At 32.8% G+C, this 21610-nt stretch overlaps 3 protein-coding genes across 3 annotated transcripts in view; 1 reads left to right on the forward strand and 2 right to left on the reverse strand.

Moving 5' to 3' along the window:
- The window catches only part of LOC134236206 (DNA polymerase epsilon subunit 2-like), a 30458-nt gene extending 28196 nt beyond the window's left edge, over positions 1–2262 (reverse strand). Inside the window, exons 1-3 of the mRNA XM_062718366.1 lie at positions 1981–2262; positions 1048–1148; positions 228–300 (exon numbers count right to left, since the gene is read on the reverse strand). Of these exons, the coding sequence (XP_062574350.1) occupies positions 228–300; positions 1048–1148; positions 1981–2045 (239 nt within the window). The 5' untranslated portion in view covers positions 2046–2262. The remainder of the gene's footprint in view (positions 1–227; positions 301–1047; positions 1149–1980) is intronic.
- A 174-nt stretch (positions 2263–2436) lies between these two features.
- On the forward strand, positions 2437–7369 carry LOC134236207 (protein FAM136A-like). The gene is made up of 3 exons (XM_062718367.1): positions 2437–2564; positions 5325–5465; positions 6778–7369. Exons 1-3 carry the CDS (start codon positions 2472–2474, stop codon positions 6976–6978), a joined length of 435 nt encoding a protein of 144 aa, XP_062574351.1. The 5' UTR covers positions 2437–2471; the 3' UTR covers positions 6979–7369.
- LOC134236200 (probable ATP-dependent RNA helicase DHX34) lies at positions 7270–21389 on the reverse strand. The gene is given in 29 exon segments (XM_062718362.1): positions 7270–7665; positions 8270–8381; positions 8714–8881; positions 9527–9648; positions 9915–10025; positions 10336–10481; positions 10702–10848; positions 11012–11048; positions 11144–11193; positions 11595–11750; positions 11846–11956; positions 12199–12273; positions 12598–12684; positions 12979–13086; positions 14211–14277; positions 14595–14742; positions 15066–15162; positions 15418–15525; positions 15966–16231; positions 17099–17320; positions 17516–17570; positions 17878–18012; positions 18761–18898; positions 19121–19212; positions 19379–19507; positions 19804–19892; positions 20086–20240; positions 20881–20921; positions 21240–21389. Coding segments are annotated over 29 exon segments (3621 nt in total). The 5' UTR covers positions 21385–21389; the 3' UTR covers positions 7270–7361.
- Positions 21390–21610: the final 221 nt, after the last annotated feature.

Consider the following 21610-nt stretch of genomic DNA (forward strand, 5'->3'; position numbering starts at 1 on the left):
AGATAGAAGTTCGAGAGATCAGGAGTAAATTTGCTTAGTTATATAGAGGAAAAAAACGGGACCGGAGGTTCACTTCGAGAGATCGAGAACTTCGAGAGATCGGAGTTCGAGCCATCGAGAGTCACCTGTATATGTTTTATTTTACCAAAAAAACTTTATCATGATCTCTTAAAAATGTCAATAAAATGAAAGAGTTATTTCTATAATTTCCCTCATTATCCCCCTACCCCTCTTCTTGTTCAGCGTTACATTCTTGAACTGCAGCTTCACAGGCGTCTTTTCCAATTAGGGAAGATTTCACTGGAACAACCAAAAAAACACAGGAAATTAATTACAAATCATTGCTTTTACAATGTACTTTATAACATGTATCACTTTTTTCTTCAATGATAGAGAGTTGACACTCTGCTATTATTTAGTATAAATGGAAATCAAATCATGACATCAATTGAAAATTTATCCTATCACAGCTACAACTGACAATTTTTTTCATTTTTTATCTTGGAAATTAATTACCCAAAATCATCAGTCTATTATTTTAATTATGTACTTTTTTTACAAAACAAATCAAGTTAATAGACCTGTATGGGTGTACATAATGTTTATATGCATCAACTTATACTGTAAATCACTTTCTATTCAAGAGGACCTTTACTGTAAAATCACTAATTTTCGACGGGTCAATTTTTCGTGGTTTAAGGAAAATATATTGTTTCATGGGGATTTGATTTCGTGGTTGAAGAATTGTTCAATGGTGATATAGGTGAAAAATTTCATTTCGTGATGGACATAAATTGGTGGGTCTCTTCATACCTTGAAAACCACGAAAATTAAACCCCCACAAAAATTAGTGATTTCACAGTATTTTCACATCATTACGCAGGATAACGTGCTCATGAAAATAGCATTCTTACAAACATAAGTATTCCTAAGGATTATTATACACAGCATGATACACGGAAGTAATCACTGTTTGTGAAAATTTAGTCTTGTTAATAAAGAGTAGATGTCTATCTCGCAAAATTTTTAGCAATTTACAGTACTTACAGGGTTGTTTCTGGATAATCTCAATCATCTTATCAAGAATCTCCTCTCTCTGTGTTTCTTCGACATGATTGAAAACTTCAATCAAGTACTTGCTGGCTTCACTGAAACAGAAAATTAAGACAAAATTTAGATAAATCAAATTATTTCTATTCAAGTTGGGTGGCGCCAGGCGAAAATTATTCATCTGATGGTCACCACTTAATTTTCTGGTTTTCTGGCAGCTACCATATAATTTTCTAGTGGACACCGGATAATTATTTGATTCCATCAGATTGTTTGGTTAACTGTCCTCTCTATTGGGCGCGGTGAGGCATAAACGAGTATGATTACTTCACATTGTGCTGAATAATTACCGACCTATTATCGTGTTAACCAGAACTGGACTTCTTTGTCATTTCTTTCAAGGAGTAACTGTTCTGTCATACACAGCCTCAAAACTTTCAGAACTTTGATTGCAATTGCGCAGAAAAAGACATTTTTCCAAGAGCGATTTTTTCATGAGTTGTTTTCAGATGAATTCAAAGTTGAAAATGATCACTGCATCAAAATGATATTTTCTGCACACCCCGAGAAAAATGCTTTTTAATATAAATAAATCAATTTGGTAGCTAAATAAAGCTACCTCAGGTAGGTAAATAAAGCTATGTAGGTAAATCAAGCTACGTATCTAAATCTAGTGATTGTGCCAGACCTGATTATTATTAATTAGTCGACAGATGCTAAAAATTATATAGCAGCCACCAGAAAGTATATGGCATCAACTACTATGGTAAAGTAGATACATCTTTATTTAACAATGAAGCTGGAATTGGAACTGCCTAAGGTCTGACTGCATCTTTATGAAGGCTAAACCGTCAAAATACCACCCAGTCTCTAAACAGAAAATATCACAATCGTAAGAAATATATATCAAAGTATTATATCAATTTTTACCTTCGCAGTGTTAGACCATGCATTTTAAACGTTGATGTTAATTGAGACTTTAATTTTGCAGCCATTTTAATTTCCCGCCAAATTAAGTACGTTGAAAAGTGTATCACAGGCAGCTTGAATATGCACCGTCAATAAAACTATTCAACCGATCCACTAGAACGAAAAGCAGTGTTTCAACAGAGTGTGGGACATAACTAATCTTTAAAATGCAATTATGATGAAAATCACTTTTATACAAAAGAGATCATTACAATCTTGATTGTTTACAAATGGAATACGAACCCCGATCTCGATCAAAATAGGCAAATCGGTATCTGCATTCAATCATAAAATTGTAAATCATTATAAACATTGAAAGTGAAATAAATCTATATGGCAAGATATCTGTTCCATTTAATTCATTTTCTTTTCTCGGATATGACATTTTCCCATTGCATAATAATCGAATCGGGTTCATTGTTTGTTATAATTTAACCATACAAATAAAAAAGATGGCGAACGTAGAGGACGCACAAGCACGTGTGCGAAATGCATTTAACGACATGATGGCAGCAATTGACAAAGATATTATAAGACAGAGACAGGTATGACATCCCGAAGAATCTTATATTTCGTCGTTTACGTTTTAACTCTATACTTAATTTTCTTATGCAACCATCTTAAAAAGGCATGCAAATTAACTAGAGTTTCCTCGAAAATACCGGGTAGTATGTGTACAAGTACTAGTACAACATGCATTCATGTTTACACAAATCTTTACCTTACAGTTGTTAACTATTTTGCTTTTTTATTACAATGAATTTTAGAAAATGAGGGAAAGGGGTAACATTATATTCCCTATGCTTTTAAATAAGTATTTAATGATGAAATTTACATATTGAATAACTCTGAGAATGATCCACCAAAGTGAAAATAATTACATTATTACAAGGGATGACTAAAGTTTACTGGTAGAGTCTGGTTAACTGTTAGCTGCAGATCTGTAGCCTTATGGTTTTATATATTTGTCTTTGACCATAACGCTACAGATCCCGTAGTGCAAAAAAAGTGCAATTTACGGCGCAATATTTTTTGCGCTCTTTTCTCCACTTTCCAGCATCGTTCAATCAACTACCTTTTAACTCCTAATTCTAGACACATTATTTAACTAATCTGTGTATTTTATCCATCTCCCAACCCTTTATAGTCGTCTATACAAATGATAAACTCGTTTGATTAAAATTATTTCTTAGATAACTGAAAATTCACTTCAAGCGAGTTTATTGCCTGTAGAGACAACTATAAATGGTTGGGAGGTGGATAAACTATACATATTGGCTACAAAATGTGTCTAGAATTAGGAGTTGAAAGGTAGTTGATTGACCAATGCTAGAAATTGGAGAAATTCCCCCCCCCCCCCCAAGAGCGCAAAAAATATTGCGCCGTAAATTGCAACTATTTTGCACTACGGGATCTGTAGCGTTATGGTCAAAGACAAATATATAAAATCATAACGCTACAGATCTGCAGCTAGTTAACTGTATAATACATATGCTACATATTCTGCAATGCAAATGGATGGCATAGGATTCTCTGCACATGGTTGGGGACAATTTCTCAACTTCCAGCATTGATCATTCAATCAACTACCTTTCATAACTTATTTCTAGACATATTTTTTAACCAACCAGTTTATCTTATCCACCCTCTAACCATTACAGTCATCTCTGCAGACCAATAAACTGCTGTTTTGAATTCTGTATCGGATGGCAGAAAATCCAAAACAATTTTTGTCAATCTGAAAGGTAATCGATTTACCAATGCTGGAAAGTAAGAGAAATTCTTCCAAGACATACACTTATTTTTTACTATAAATTGCACCCTATTTGCATTACAGGATATTTAGTAATAATTTAATTTTGTTTATATTCTAGTCTCTCATTGGTTGATTTCCAAAAAGGAACGCAAACCATTTCTTGATAACCTGGTTTGGTATGGGGACACACCCCCTTGACAACCAGCTGAATCATCTGTATCCATGCAGTCCTCTCATTTCCAGTCCATGGGGTTCATAAAAAAATCCAGATTTAATAAATGTGCCTTTAACTTCAAACAGTAGCTCACTCTTACCTCATGTAAACAAACATCATGGCTGCTAGATCTGTGTATCAGTTATTACGTCCCCTTGTTTCAAATCACTTCCGTTACTAGGGATGTATTATTGAGCGGCAAATTTGAACTCATAAAAAGCACTACAATTTTACACCCAAAGTTGTTCAATTATTTAAAAATTAAATTATAAGGAATGACTCTAATTCTTGGCCAAATTATTCGATGATAACCTGGTTTGGGTCAGTTTACGCTTTTTCATAATCCGCTTCGCGGATTATAAAGGGTAAACTGACCCAAACCAGATTATCATCGAATAATTTGGCCAAGAATTAGAGTCATTCCTAAATCATTAACTCCATTTCATGAAAGAAAATACATAAATCTAAAATTCAAACGGAAAAGACTTGTGTCAGTGGATATACCTGGTAAATAAGAAAGCTCAATCACCAACCTTTCAAAAGTTATGATCAAGGTTTTATGTTTTTTAAAAGTGTGTCAAACTCCAGGGTCAAGGTCAAAATTAATGGCACACAGGTAAAACCTTGACATAAGAAAGATACATGCAAAATACAAAAGCCCTAGTACAAACTGTTCACGTGTTATGGCACAACCTGTTCAGATGTTATGGAAAAGGTTCAAGTTTTTCAAAAGTAGACCAAACTCCATGGTCAAGGTCAAGATTGTTGGTTCCCATAGGAAGGATTTGTCACAGGACATTTGAAAGCCCATGTATTAACTGTTCAAAAGTTATGTCAAAGGTTTAAGTTTTTTAAAAAGAGAGTTTATTTCTAAGGTCAAGATCAAAAGTTAAAAAATATTTACACCCATGGAAAGGTCTTCTCACTATAAATACACAAATTAAATATAAAAGCCCTAGCACAAATTTTTCAAATCAAAAGTTATGGCCAAGGTAAGAGTTAGGTAAATTTTTATTAAAGTGGGTCAAACTCCAAGGTCAAGATCAAGAGGTCAAATATGTTTGAATCCAAAGGAAGATCTTGTCACTTTTAAAACAAAAATTGAAATATGAAACTCCAGCCAATCAAAAGTCATGGTCAAGGTTAGCATTTTTGCGGACAAACATACAGATAGATGGACAGGGCAAAAACTACATGTATACCTCACAAATCTTCAAATACGGGGACATAAGAAACATTTTCTTTCATTTATGAGCATTGTTTCACTATTAACTATAGACATTTTTTTCAAATTTTTATGCAGTGTACGAAATTAAAACCTAAATTTATTTTCAGGCAGACATGCATACTTGTGCAGCTAAATGTTACAGTGATAGAAAAAGTCCAATTGAGGACATTGAGAGATGTGCACAAAACTGCAATGCCAAGCTAATGGAAGCATCAAGCTTTGTTCAAAGAGAGGTTGAAGGTTTTCAAGTAAGTTTAGAAGAGCTACATGAAAGTGTGACAAAATATGATCAATTGGTATGGCTTTAAAAAAAGATTCTAATATATATATGAAGAACCATGATCAATCTCCCCCAAAAAGGGGATTATAAGCTTATCTCAATATACAGCTTACTCTACTTATATTGAACTCGCTTACTTTGAAATCCCGGTTATTTCGAAACAGAAATAAATGGCCAAGTTTTTGCCTCTCATATTCTTTGCATTAAAATAACGATTACATGTATATTGAAATCGGATATATTGAAATTATATTGAAGCCACTGATCGGTCCCCACAGGTGATAATGAGTTGTTTTCATAACGGTTATATTGAAGTACTCCCTGTCGGCTGTCGTTACGGTTTGTGACTAATTATGCCTGATTGATCAGTTGTTATACAAATGTGTGAATAATGAAGTTTTCACCTAATGTGTTTTTATACTGCGTGCTCTTAGATTCTTCACTGTTAAATTCTTTGCGTCCAGGTATATAATACGGACATATGAGACTAAACAGCTAAGATAATATAGTAACCCCCACAGATCTAGGAAAAGAAACATAACTTTGAAATTAAATACGTACTGTTAATGGCTACTGATATGCGTAAATTCGAAATAACTAAGGTATTAACTCGAGTACACTTACGATAAAATACAAGCAGCGTTCAGCAGTACTCATCCGTGTAAGTCCGCTGAATTTTCTCGAAAACATAAATAAATGCGATCGGGGAATAATAATGAGGGGTAAAGATTGTCTTTCCAATGAAACAGAAAAAAGAAATAAACTTTCAAGGACTCATATTCTATGTAATCTATTCACTGTTATAGATAAACGATGACAAATTAATTTGTTCGGGTTTGTTCTTCCTTGTTTAAGATAGGGATTGAACTTGTAAAAATGGCGGCTTCACAATTTCGCTTATATTGAATTACGGACCCCTGAATTTCAATATATCCGGAGTAGGCTGTATTTCTCCAAATATAAGGCCCCCAAACTGTAATCATAATTAAAGGGGTGTAACTCTTACTTGTATACAAAAAAAACATATGAAAGAAAAGTTTTGCAAAAAAAGAAAGGAACATATTATATTTTTTTCAGTATGAAAGTCCTATATAAAACTGAAGTATTTATTGTGTAAACTGACATTTTTTGAATGAGAACCTACCAGTAAATGCCAGTTTTCAATTTAACGTCAATGAGATTGATGACTCAGTTAATGTATACATGGTATCACAGTGATTTTTCCATCTTCTGATCAAAGTTTACAGTGTTTACTGACACACTATGCTTTCGCTTTACAGAATCGAATCACTAGATGTGCTATGGATTGTCAGGATGCTGCACGAGACAAAATTGGTCCCGATACGAAAGAGAGCGAAATTCAGGGCTATAAAGAAGGCATGGAGAAATGCGTTATTAATTGTGTGGACACTCATATAACAACTTTACCAAGTCTAGAGAAGAGGCTACGACTAGGACTAACCAAAGGAAAATATGACTGAAATTAACATGCTGTTAGATTTTTTTACAATTACTTAATTTACAAAATGCTACCACAATGGACATTCATTAGCATTGAAATAGATTTTTTTTAATAGAATGTTGGATGCTTGTGTTCATTTTACACTAGTAAAGGCTGTGTAGAGTTTTACGGCATATACATGTACAAGCAATTATTTTTTGTAAAAAGTATAGATTCATGTTATGTAACAGGGATCAGAATTTAAAACCAGCACTGAGCACAGAACAATAGATTTCTTATCTGATATATGAGAACTTTTTTTTTTATGTACATGTACATCATTCATACATGTTGATGAATTCATTCGACAACCAACATAACAAAATCTATATAATGATAAAAATAAATATTTATTTGATATTGTCAAGTCACATGAGACTTTTTGTGTTTTAATATTTCTGTAGTGGTGAATCTAAATGTTTTATCACACTTTTCACAGAAGTAATGTTTTCTGAGGGGGTTCATTTGAGCCTCCTTTTCTTCTTCCATCTCCTGAGCTTCCTCCTGCTGAGTGGGCTCAATATTGCGACTTTGACACTCACTTTCATGCTCGAGTCTCTCTTGGAGGGACACTATGAGACTAGCTTGACATCTGGGACAGACCCAGTGTCTCTGCATGTTACTGGTGTATTCACCCCACACACTGGCTTCTGACTCCTCCAACAAACTGAAAATTTTCAGAGTTGATTATGAGTACAGTTTCATCAAATAATCAACAAAATGCTAGTATAGTTCAGCTATTTTTTTCATTAATTTAATTGAAATTGGGTTAATATGTCCTAAGAGGAGAGAAATGAGAAGGGAGTTAACAAACTTGCCACAAGTGAAAGGACTCATTCTGTATTGAATATGAGATAACATTACAAATTAGACCTGATTACATTTAATAAAGGTCAAGTACACCAAGCTGGTGTATTCACTAATGTTAACATTAATAAGAATGTATGGATGAATATCTCATTGACAAAAGAGATGATCTTTTGTAAAGTTTTATTCCATAAATACAAAATATTAACACCCTCCCATCCCCCTTAAATATTTATGTATGTGTGCAAACCAGTTTAGCTTAAGTCTTATGAGAGACTTCTGGTAGACTCAAGATGATTTTTGTAAGAGAGATGTGTCTTGAATTATAGTCAAAGGTATTACATGTACAAAATTGAAGGCAAGAACATATTTAAGTGGGGCAGTTTTACGACCCTTTAATTTTTAACTGTGACATAATATTTTCATTTGAGATGGATAAAACTTAAAATAAAATCAAAACTTGCCAGTTATAGACCAGATAGTTATTGATCTGGACTCCTCCTTTTACTGGATGAGTTCGCACCTCAGAGCTGGATTTCAGTACACCTGTCAGTATATTACTGTTCCCCATACAATCTACAAATTAAAGGGAAGCAACAAGACTTTAACAATTAACTATGAAGTCTCATTAATCTGTTAATGGATTTAAGATTTTAATGAATAATGTTACCATAGCCATGGAAGGAGAAAGATTACATCAAAAAGTTTTGGTTTGATTTCTATGAAACTTGGTATATACTATATAGGTCTACAAATTTGAGTTAATACATAATTAAATTTTTATTACATTTATGAATACCAACACAGCAAGTTTTCTTGTCCAGTAAATGACTAGTAATTTTAACTCACAATGGAAAAAAAACTGCTACAAATAGTTTCAATATATCAGATGATTATTTGATTCTTGCCTCTGTCTGGTCCCCTGTATAGTCGGCTCTGCTCGGCGGCCATCACTCGACGGATCGCGTAACAGACATCACCGGACAGGTACTCGCTCAGCTTCTTAGCCAGAATTTTCTCCAGCTGCCGAGCTCGGGGGTTTATCTTTCTGTCTTCATCCAAACTTTTCATGGTATCTTCAAGATAATTGTAGCATTTTGTATCCAGTTGTGAAGTTTTGAAACAAGACTTATGACTTACATTTTAAAATAGTGAAATATATAAACTGATAGAATACTCATTTATTTAGTAATATTATACAAACAGGTTCAAAGGAAACAAAGATCAAAATTCAGAAAAAAAAATTTCCAAGACAATCGCATGAATAGATTTTTTTTTTTCCCTTTTATGTATTTTGCCTTGGAGTAATTCCCTTTGGTCCCATCTTGTAGGACAAGGTAGTGACTTTTCCTCTTTGTGCAACCAATTTTAAACATGCATGACAGAAGAATATGGTGGAAAATATTTACAATCTTGAAAGTATGAATTAAAAGAGGCTTTAACAAATATAATTCATAGGAAAAATAGTGTTACCTTTACCTCAGTAACCAGTATAACAAATTGAACTTGGTTGAATAATGAAGGGATCTAGGAATGATGACCTACAATATGGCAGCCATGAGGAAATAACTCTTGCCTAAATCACATCAATGGAAAACCATCTATATACAAGTACATATTGTACCTTGTAAATAGATTAAATAATCCTGCTAAATACAAGTTCGTTTAAATTGACCCTAATAAAAGTTCAATCTTATAAACTGACAGAGTGCAGGTTATACCTTCCAGTCTAAGCTTCAGTAAGTTTTGCCAGGTGGCTCGCAGCTGTATAACACTGGACAGAGTGTTGGATGCTGACTCCTCATCAGCAAACTTTATCTCCAGCCAACCATCACACACAAGTCTGTCATAACAAATCAGTCGAGTACAATGAACTGCCAATATAATATTCTAGAGATTTATGAGGATTGCTTTCAATGTGCTTTACATTTTGAGTAATCAGTACACTACATTGTAGTATTTTCATTTTCTTATCACACTTCAATCTCTCACTTTGTTAGTTCAAACACAAATAATAAAATAAAAAGGCAAAAAATCCCGTAAATAATTGTCTCTTACATCAGCAAGATATTGTACCAGATACACTTCTGAAATAATTATAGCCCTCACCTCATACATGAGGCATCAGTGTCAATGAAGTTGGAGAACATGGTGACTGTCTGTAGAGCTGGGACTCTCATTGTGTTGATTAGATACGGCTTGTTTGTTTCCAGTAGTGATCTGTCAATAGGATAACAGTCTAACAAAGTTTGTACATGTAATACACAACAAAATCTAGTCATTTGGAAATATTTAAGAATATTTACAAACACATTCAGACAGGAAATTTGGCAGTGTTTTAAAATGTGACTGAATCTACATGTACAGTCTCTATGAATAAAATATTATATGAAACAGATTTTGATTGTTTGCTGTTGAAGAAATACGATTTCTTTTCACTGAAAAGGGACATGGATGCAAAGGATTTATACACAAATACTGAGTCACAAGAATTTCCACAGTAACAGCAACACCTCCAGGAATAACCTACACATAAGCTAACAGCTGGTGATGATAACTGAGTTTTCCCCGTAGTTCTGAGGGACACTGGGGATCATGTTTTATCTCTGTAGACCTCAGAAGCTCTGGCTGACAGGCAAACACACAGGTAGGGTGAAGCAGCAGGAAAGGCTTTGTCTGAAAAAATATAAAGGACAGATCATGCATCTCAGAATTTTTTTCTCTCAAGGTGACTCCAAGTAAAATCCCATTAGATAGATCCACATAATGAGCTCCTTGTTCAAGACTACCTTTGAAGATTTTTTAGTTTTTGGTAGTTTCTAACTAATAAAAATTAAACCAATTGGTAAAATATTTTTCAGATCATATTATAACCTTGAACCATAACTTCACTGACCTTGGTATGAAAAGCCTGTTCGGATTCCGATTTATGGGGATTATTTTCGTCTGCTATGGCCACCTGTGGATAAAGCCCACTACACAAGATAATCTTTAACAAATTGATTTCTCCCAGGGTAAAACTTCTGTTCTTGTTGGAGGTTTCCTGTCAGAGAAAAATACGATTGTTAACTCTCCCGTTGTAATTTTTGAGGCAGCGATACACTGAATCATAAAAGTGAAAATGTAGATGTTCATTTGAGTTTCAAGTACCATAAATTAAAACTGAACAACAGTGGACCAGGTCTACTCAGGTGATTGTGTCGTACCTGTAACTTGGAGAGATTGTGAGAGAGACAAATTTCCGGGGAGAAATTTGACCGCGTCATCGTAAATTAATACCACCTTCTCATCATCACTGATAAAATTGAATACCACATTTCAAAACTGGAGAGATTGTGAGAGAAAAGATGTCATCATCTTCCTTCTCATCATCACTGATGACAAAATCCTACAACATTTCAAAACTCAGTATAAGATCATCATCACTAATGATGAAATCCTACCAGGAATACAAAACATATCAAAACTCAGTAAAAGATGCCAAATCCTACTAGATATATGCAACATTTCAAACTCGGTAAAAGATAGTCTTTGCCAGAAAACAACTTTTATGATTCATTTCCATTAATATGGTCATAAAGTTCCATTACCTTTTACTAAATAATTCTTTTTTTAATTATCACCTTATCTTTAAAGATTTAAGTCTAAGAGAACATGCAACATAAATTTTAAAATAATTTCAAAATCAATTTTGGTCATACAATATCTTGTAATAAAGAAGGCAATGATTACATGTACATCTTCCTTACACTTTGATTTGTATTTTTAAGAGCCAAGTAAATGTCTTACATCATCCTCTAACTTTAGGACTTTCCTTTTCTTAGCTTCTCTGTTCTTCTCTTTCTTCAGCTGCCCTAATCGTTTCCTGTCTCCATGGTGACGACGTCTCTCGTCACTTGTCATAAAAGCTTCCCTACCTTCAGTCTTCACCAGTAAATTATGGTCCTTAAAATGTTGATATATTAATATTTTAATTTTACCGATATTGATAATTTTAAAATTTGTATTTTTCTGGTGCCATTACTTTTGATTTGCTGTACCTGTAGAAGTTCTTTGAACTGCCCCTTCAGTTTCGTCATTTCATAAAATCTCTGTTCTTCCAAACCTCGTCTTCTACACCATTTTCTGGTATCCTGACCCTTTCCTTTCACCTGTTCTCAAAATACATGTATAGCAAAGTACATAAATCAATATAAATATAATTCACTATTAAAGAAGACACTGAACAAAAATTACAATTAATATGAAATGACTTTGACAAACTTTTGACAAAAAATCACTGTTTATATCATTTTGAAAGTGATAATCAAAGCTGGGAACAGGCAAACCCCTTTTTTACAGTACCACATTTAACACTAAAAAATATGTCAATATTTAATGCGAATGATCTAACCTGTATCCACTCATCAAAAGCATTCAGTAATGTAAAGGGGTCTCCATGGTCGGATTCTAGTGGTTTTCTTGTAGACTGTAAGTATTTTATAATTTAAAAGAATGGATTTCAACAAAACTTAAAGTTTAATTCCTCAATAAGAAGCATTACTCCTTCTTTGGCACACAGATATAAGAAATAAACTGTGCCTCTAGTATTTCATATAAAGAATATAAACGATGTTTGTGCATTTTTGCTTCCTTGTTAGAAAATTATCAAAACATCGTTCTTTTTTTAAAAGTCAAATGGTCTCATGAAAAATACTTTTCATGTTAGTGGGATGCCATGCACTTTTAAAAGAAAATAAGCTCAGCAAATAATTCCTTTGTAGTTACTTGAGTAACCTTCATGTTTATTTACCACAGCATCATAATCTGTGTGAGCTTTACTGGTAAATGGAGACTGAACACTCATGGCTGCTGCTATAGACAACACAGGATCTATCATCTGTAAAATTAGTACATGTACCATATAAATAAGTTTTACAATAACTTACATGTATCAGACAGAGATCCAAAATCCTTTAATTGTGCATGCTTATGATTTCAACGTACATCTATCACATAAGATATCTATTTTACGAGAGTAAACTCCTAATCAGATAAAAGATCATAAAAATTATGTAATACATGTATTTTCCAAGTTGCTAGAAACAGCTCTTTATGTTCCGAGAGAATTAGCAGGTTAAGTTTATGCTGTTAAGGTAGATTTCTTCCGATGTTGATATTAAAAGACTCTTACATGAAATATTGATCCCATTATGAGCATCTTTCCTATAATGACATCTACTGGTAACCGTGACAACATCTGACCAATAGGAGTTAACTTCTCATCCTCAGTTAGAGCACTCTATTAAAAGAAAATTGATTTGTGTACATTTTTGTGAAGAAAATTAATTTTTTTACAAATTTTTGTCGGATATACAAGGGAAAATTTTTTGGATACCCCAATACAGTCAATTCTCGAATTATCGCCATTCGATTCATCGCCATTTTCGCAATACCGCCATAATTTCCCAAGAACGTTTTTCCTGCTATATAAAATTCTCTTTATAACGCCAAATTCGCATACCGCCATCCGCCACCCTGTTTTCACAACAAACGTCCATTTTTAAGTGTCAATTATCTCGATATACTGCCACAGGTGCATGTGGTCAGTGAAGCGCGGCTAATTAGTTGACTCTATTCCTGTTGTAAAGCATGCAAACGCAGACAAGGTACATGCAATTAAGTAATTAAACAAGAATTAGAGAAACAATAATTATAACATGAACTGTTATAATAATTTTGTTTTCTGTTTAATAAAATCATTTAGTCATGGCTTCGCCACGAAAGCGGTCGTTGTTAAAGTACGCCGATCACGATATTATTTTGATGATCTCTGCTTTAAACAGTGCAAAGTTTGCTGGAAAAAATAATTGTACAGTATAAATTGTGAACGTTCCATCAACAATGATACCATAAACAATGAACATATTCAAGAATTCATTTTACTTATTATCGGCAATATATCACGATGATTGACCCAGTATTTTTTTTTTCAATATTGAACGTGCAGATTTACTTTCATATACAAATATTTGTCTTTATTTCATAACTGCACATTTTGTTTTAGCGAAATTGTACATTAAAAAAATTACTTGAAGTATTTTCAATCAGAAATATGTTTTATATATATGTACATGTAATAATAAGAATAGAAACGCTAAATGGTATTTCTAAGAACGATAACTCTACTTCTTTTTTTCTAAAAGATGGGAAATTCAATTCATCGCCAAATTCGTTATACCGCCATGATTTCTAAATTACAAAAGGTGGCGGTATATCGAGAATTAACTGTACTACATAATCTCAATTACATGTACTTAACAGGTGCAAAATTTATTGACATGCAAGTTAAAATTGAAACTCAACATTAAAAAAAATCCCAACAATTGCTCTTTCTGAATAGGCAGCTAAATACAGTCAACATACCTGTTCTTTCAGGAAGTGGACAGCATTTTCTATGCTACTCATCTCTGGTTCCTCTAGAAAAGGAAATCTACAATTAACAAAATTTAATTAGTATTATTTTTTAAATACTAGATTTTTAAGATTGGGTAAAAACATCGTTTACTAATCATATGGCTTCAAAATAATGACCTGGCATGATTTAATAACAGACAATTAAATGGAAAAACTAACAGACAGACAAACAAACAGGGCATAAGGAATAGATCTCTATCTTTGTTGTGTTGAAAGAGTGAATAACTATTGCTGCACATTTAAGAGTAACAACACTGAGACACCAATGTACATGCACAGTCTTTGTAGATCTTTATCTGTTGATATGAATTGACCATTTTTCAAACCTCTTACTTTCTGACATCTGGGAGCCCCATGGATATCATCTGTAAGATCAGTGAGTCTAGTGGTACCCTCTGTATCTCTGGTGTGGCGTACTCCTGGAAGGATTGAAAGTCTGACTCCTCATACAATCTGTAACAAACACCAGGGCCTGTCCTACCTAAAAAGCAAGAATTGTCTTATCAGCATTATATAGATATAACAAATACATTTATGACTTGTACATATTATATTATAAATGCCTATATATACACTATAGTGTACATGTACCTCACTTTTACTAAAATCTTTTATATGATATTGAATGTAAAAATGCAAACTTTTTAAAAGCAATGATTTCAAAAGCCTTTCTTGCATCCTTAAAATTCTGCATGTCATATTTATACATAATGTAGTCCAGTGGTGTTTTGTTTTTCTGGACAGAAGTTTAAGATTTCAACAAGTTTAAAGGTCTAAAGTCTCTCCATAACTTGTAATCATTACCTGCTCTACCCTTTCTCTGTTCTGCACTGGCCTGACTGATCCAAAATTCCTGCAGTCTCTGCATTTTATACTTAGGGTCAAAGGTCATTTCCTTCACCTGTAAAATATTAATATGTACCGTACATCAGATTTCAGGTCTATCTTTAATCCCCTTCAAAAGCATAGTGTATGTTCACTTCTAAATATATAGTGTGTACATGTAAAAGCATATCATCAATTTTTTAAATGTGTGTTACAACAAAGTTAATATATAATTGTATAAAGTTTGACATAAAAATGTATTCAGTGATTAGCAGAAACACATTTGTGCATGTAGCTTATATATAATACTTGGATAAAGATGAAAGCAGACCTTTCCAGAGTCGATGATGAAGCGAACTCCATCTATGGTCACAGATGTCTCTGCGATGTTAGTGGATACAATACACTTCCTGACACCCTCAGGTGGAAAATCAAACACCTGACAAAAATTGTTAAATATTCATTGCTAAACCTTAATGTTCTAATGTTCATGTTTGGCAGCTGGTCTTTACTCATCAAAGCATAATTAAACAATTTTTTATCAAAGATGAAATCACCTTTTAAACAAGGTTTGAAAACTGAAAATTTCAGTAGTTAGCAATTATCTACAAAATTAAATCTCACTTGAAAATTTTATATGACTATATACTGAAAGGTTGATATATTCAACATAAAGAATAAAACCAATGAATACATGTACCATAAAACATGCCAAGTGAACTTAAAGAAGGACAACCTGATACATGTCAGCCTATAAATATCAGAAAATTTTCAAAACATATTTATTACAATATGATCACACAAATGAAAATCGGTTAAAACTGTTTCATCAAAACCATCTTTAATCATTACAACAAATTTGAAAATCCCTCTCTTTACCTTGTCCTGTTCATCTACAGACAGAGCCCCGTGCAGTGGAAGCACGATCCACCTCCTCGTGTTCTGAGCGTACATCTTGGCAGCCTCTACCACGGTCATTATCTCAGACATCCCACTCAGGAAAATCAATAGATCCCCTCGCTCAGTGATAGGATACTTTAAAGGATACAAAGTGTTTTCTAAGATTGTAAAGTAATTTTTATTATTCACACATAAATTTATTTTCTTCAAATAACATGTATAAAAATTGCAAGATGGTAACCCTTCTCAATGGTTAATGAACAATTCTCAATGACAAAATTTTTAAAAAAAACAAACTAAAAAATATTCTTCAGACATGAACAAAATGTTGGAAACCATTTACTAACCTTTGTATCAATTCACAACAGTCAATAATGGTAACAATTTTCAATTGTAATGAAGATGCAACAATTCTAATTGACCAAATTTTCCAAAAAACAAACTAAACAAGATGTGTTTGTGAAACACTATGCGCCCCGCGGCAACAAAGTTATAAAATTCTTTTTTTAGCATATAGGTCACAGTCAAGGTCACAAGGTCATTGATAATGTCATTTGAAAGAACTTTAGTAGTGGAGTAAGCATACCAAATATGAAGTCAATATCTCCTATGATTCAAAATTTATGGCAAAAGAAAATATTAGCATTAAGGTCACAGTATTTGATGTATAATTAATGTGAAGTAAGCATACCAAATATGCACAGTTCAAAATATGAAATTTTTAGAACCTTCACAAGGTCAGTAATTGCCATATAAATCCAACTGTACAGAAGTACATGTAATATTAAACTGTGATTTGCATAAAAATCATAATTCTCGGATCTAAAAATGGGGTGAACAATATTTTTAAATATTGAAAAAATTAAAAACTTCATATTTTTCCAAATATGGTGTCAATCTTGCATCAACTGTCCCAAACTACAACACACCCTTCATCTTAATGAAATTTTTTAATCTATTTTGTGTTTTTTTATAAACATACTTGCCCATTCTAGTTCTCAACACTATGTACTTTTGCAGCTAGCTTGTTTTATAAAAGAAATACAAAGTTTACCCTTTCAAATCTGCATAATTCAAAACCCCAAAAGTTCAAGTCCTACATGTATCTACACAAACCTTGACAACAGGGGCTCCATCAAAGTAGCTGCTGAAGAGGTTAATATTAATGGTAGCAGACATTAACACCAGCTTTAGATCTTTTCGATGCTGTAGCATACATTTCATCACCCCGAGCAGGAAGTCAGTGTGAATGTGACGCTCGTGAACCTCGTCAATTACGATCACATTATACTGGTTCAAAAGTGGGTCAGTGGTCATCTGTCGAAGTAAAAGTCCTGCACATAAAATGAAAAGATTCAGTTCAGGGAGAAAAGATGCATTGAAAATTCTAAGACAACACACTAGTACACTCTTAATTCAGAGAAACCCAAAGTCCAATATAATAATATAAAATATGCTTGTATAAATTACACATTTTCACACTACTATTTCATGCACTAATACAAAGACAGAAAATCTGATTTACATACCTTCTGTCAGAAACAATATCCTGGTAAATCTTGTTTTTGTCTTTTCAAACCTAACCTATGTTTTCAAAAGCAAAAATGAATCAATTTAATATTTTGTACAAATTTATTTCTTTAATCTGAAACACTACTAACATGTAATATTAATTTTACATATAGATGTATTACACACTGACAATTACAAGACCTTATTTTTTAGGCCTTGCCATGACCTTATTGAATTATTCAATAAAAATATGTTTAAAGTATAATTACAAGACCTCATTTTTCCTTTATGACCATAAAGATCTTTCTCCTGTATGCTAAACAATCTCATAATATTTTATACAGCCATTGATTCACATGCACTGGTCCTTTTTTTTTACCTGGTAAGCCACTTCAGACCCATATTCATTCAGTGTCTCATAACCCACTCTTTTGGACAGAGATATACATGCGATACGTCTGGGCTGGGTACACGCTATCCCTGTGTAGCCTGCCGCTAACAAGTACTGAGGAACCTGTGTTATGTAACAGACATACAATTTTTTATGACAATCAAGATCAATGCTCCTTCAAGATAACATGTACATTTTAGTGTAGTTCACATCAATTGATCTGTGTAGCATACAGTACATGTTCAAATATAATAATTTTATGATTATATAATACTCATGAAAAAAGAAGAGTTTTCTCCCTTTAACACAGTAATCTTGAATGTGCTTTTATTTCTTCTTCAAGCTTAGAGTATCCACTCTGTTTCTTCTATTCTTTTTCCTTATCGTCGATTTCTACCTTAGAAAATTTTGATTTGGAGTGGATTTTACTCTTTTTACAAGGATTATCTCTAAAGATGTTGATTTCCCCAATGCCTGTGTTGATTTTTCCATAACAGTGTTAATTTTTTTTCCATATTCATGTGTTGATTTTCAATTTTACTTGTGTTGTGTATACCATACTTGTGTTGAATTTCTCCATACCTATGTTGATTTTTCCCATACCTGTGTTGATTTTTCCCATACCTGTGTTGATTTTCCCCATAAATGTGTTGATTTTCCCATATCTGTGTTGTTTTCCATATTCCTGTGTTGATTTTCTCCATACCTGTGTTGATTTTTCCCATACCTGTCTTGATTTTTCCCACACCTGTGTTGATTCTCCCCATATCTGTGTTTTTTTCCCATGCATTTGTTGATTTTCCCATACCTGTGTTTATTTTCCCCATACCTGTCTTGATTTTTCCTATACCTGTGTTGATTTTTCCCATACCTGTGTTGATTTTCCACATCCTGTGTCTCCTGCCACCACAACTATTTGGTTTTGTTGAAGTTTATCAAGAATCATTTGTTTGTACTGGAAAATTGGCAGATTTTCCTGATCTGTCCGGATCTTCTTCAGCTTGTTGAACTGTAAATTTAAATTAAAATCATCATAAGAAGATTTGGTGTTATCTGAATTTCATATTTTTCTTTCCATTGAAATTATATTCAATAATATGTAAATACAAAATGAAAGCTAAAACTTTAAGATTTCAGCAAAGAGAACTTTTTTTTAAATGAAAAAATTAAAATGATTTTTACAAGTATTTACAAAGTATTTTAGAATACCTCCAGTACATGGTATACACACCTTTTGTTTCTGTAGAAAGTCTAGGTAGTATAACAAGATGTGTTTGAACTGCCTTACTCTCTCTATGGTCAATTCTCTCTCAATTTCACAATCTGAAATATCACATACATTATAAGTATCTGGTAATTAATTTTTCTTCCTTTTTCCTCAGATGACTCTCCATCACTGACTATCCCCTACATGGTCTAGTATAATGTTTTTAATTTTTGTTACACATTCCCTCTCCCTATTATCTACAAGAAAACTTGTGACATTTACCAGCAAGTTTCCCTCGTCTTAGAAAGTCATCTACGTTTTTGCTGATGATTCCGATATTAACTCGGTACCTCTTGTCATAATGAAGTGGAAGCCCTAGCTTCCCTTCCTTGTCATCTTCAACCTTCTTACCTGAAAGACATAATAAGAGGCATATTCATAGAAAATATCCTTTAAAATGTAAAAAGATTTCTTTTGTGAACATCATTTTGTTTATTTAGATACATGTACTTTTAAGACCAAATGAATTTAAAAATGAACTCAGTGCTTTCGTGCAGAAAAAGTAAAACTTTCAGCAAATTCATTTTCATTAAAATGAACTGTAACTGCATTTCTGCTGAATTTCATCTTACTATGTACAAAATACTACCCGGTAGTAATCTAATACAAATTCTTCTGACTGCAGCAGTATAAATCCTATACTCTACCTGAATCTTTACCAGATTCATTTTTCTTCCTCTGGAAATCTTGATATCTTTTCAAAAATATCCAGAAATCATCATAATTTTTAGTTCCTCTGCAAACAAAGAAATTATACCTTGATCAAACATGGATCTTATTAAAGTTGAAAATATGTAAAAATATGGTCCTTTAAATTAAAAAATTACTATGCGCACTTAATTTATACTTCTCAATAATTTTCACTGAAAATCACTTTCTAAAACAATTGGTGCATCTCTTGGATAACAACAGTAAGCAAAAATACTTGCCTTTTTAAGAAACTGTCCTCTCTAAAAAATATTTTGTTGAGAGATGATCTGTAGTCGTGAAAGTTGAAATCAAAATCAACACTTTCCTCTTCAGCCTTTGTTTCTCTATCTTTATCATGTTTATATTTATCAGGTCCGGCACAATCTTGATTAAGCTATATAGCTTGATTTAGCTTTATAGCTTTAAGCTATTCAAAATAGCCTTATCTAGCTATTTTATCAGACCTTTTTTCTTAAAAGTGTTATTTCTTCAACAGGTGCAAAAAATGCAGTGGAAATATAAACTTTGAACTCTTCTGAATATAATGGATGTAAAATCACTACCAAATTGCATCTCCTTGAGAGACTTAGTACTCAAAATATCAAAATGTTTTGGGGCTATTGATGAATGACCACACAATTATTTCCTGAATGAAATCATAAAGGAGGTCAGATATGGCCAACAGGGTACTTGATTGGTAAGAGTTCAGCACAATGAGAAGCAATCATACTTATACCCATGCCTCACTGCATGCAAAATAGTGGACAGTTACTCAAACAATAGACATTCATATCTTGCTTAAAAGTATTCAACAGCAGCAATGTTAGAACTTTCTATGTTTTAGGTTGTATTTTTGATAGCCCATTGTACATATATGAATAGTCAAATATTTTGACTTTGAGAGTTTATTTTTTTCAAAAAACGTTTTTGTTAAGAATTGCATATAAATAGCTTTATCAAGCTATTTTGAATAGCTTAATAAAGCTATATAGCTTTTTAAAGCTATATAGCTTAATCAAGAGATTGTGCTGGACCTGTTTATAAGATGAAGACTGTTCCCTCACATACTCAGCATCTATCAATGTACAAATTAAAACTTTTAAAATACTGTCTGATTGTAGGATATATTACCTGATTACTGCTTTTGTATGGTTGAATCAACTGCAATCAAACTTCAATTTTATTGAAGGGACTAACGCCCAAAGAATTGAGAAAAAGTGGGGGAAATAATATAGAAAAAGTGGTTGGAACTTCCACACCACTTAATTTTGGCATATCCCTTCTAGACCAGGTCCAGCACAATCTCTTGATTAATTGTATAGCTGTATAGCTTGATTTTGGCTCAAATGTGTTCAAAAACGTTTTAAACTTCATTTAGAAAAGAAAGCAATACCTTTAGTGTTGTCTTCATCTTCGCTGTCTCTCTTGTATCCATATTTCTCCCCTTTATGTTTCTCTCTGTCGGCATATTGCCTGTCTTTGTGTTTTTTATGCTTTTTCTTATGTTTGTGTCTCTTTTCGTGAGAAAATGACTCCATCTTTGTTTATACCGGAAATAGATTTGGATTTATCAGTTTACCCAAATAGACTCAAAAGAGGTTCGAAAGGATTAATTTAGATTATAGTGTATAATTTTTTCAAAATTGTTTTGCAATAATATGAAAAGATACTAAATAAATCATAAAATATGCTAGAATATAAAAAAGAATTCTTAAAAATAGCTCAAGATATGTAATTTATTTATTTTTTTTAATATCATATTTC

The sequence above is a fragment of the Saccostrea cucullata genome, unplaced genomic scaffold (genome assembly GCF_032062105.1).
Source record: "Saccostrea cucullata isolate Sc308-1 unplaced genomic scaffold, CSIRO_AGI_Scuc_v1 ctg172, whole genome shotgun sequence".
Taxonomy (NCBI): domain Eukaryota; kingdom Metazoa; phylum Mollusca; class Bivalvia; order Ostreida; family Ostreidae; genus Saccostrea; species Saccostrea cuccullata.

Bases quoted from the DNA above. Each gene is read 5' to 3' on its own strand.
- LOC134236207 (XM_062718367.1), top strand. From the start codon at position 2,472: ATGGCGAACGTAGAGGACGCACAAGCACGTGTGCGAAATGCATTTAAC. The intron at 2,565-5,324 runs GTATGACATCCC...ATTTATTTTCAG, and splicing joins ATATTATAAGACAGAGACAG to GCAGACATGCATACTTGTGC. The intron at 5,466-6,777 runs GTAAGTTTAGAA...TTCGCTTTACAG, and splicing joins GAGAGGTTGAAGGTTTTCAA to AATCGAATCACTAGATGTGC.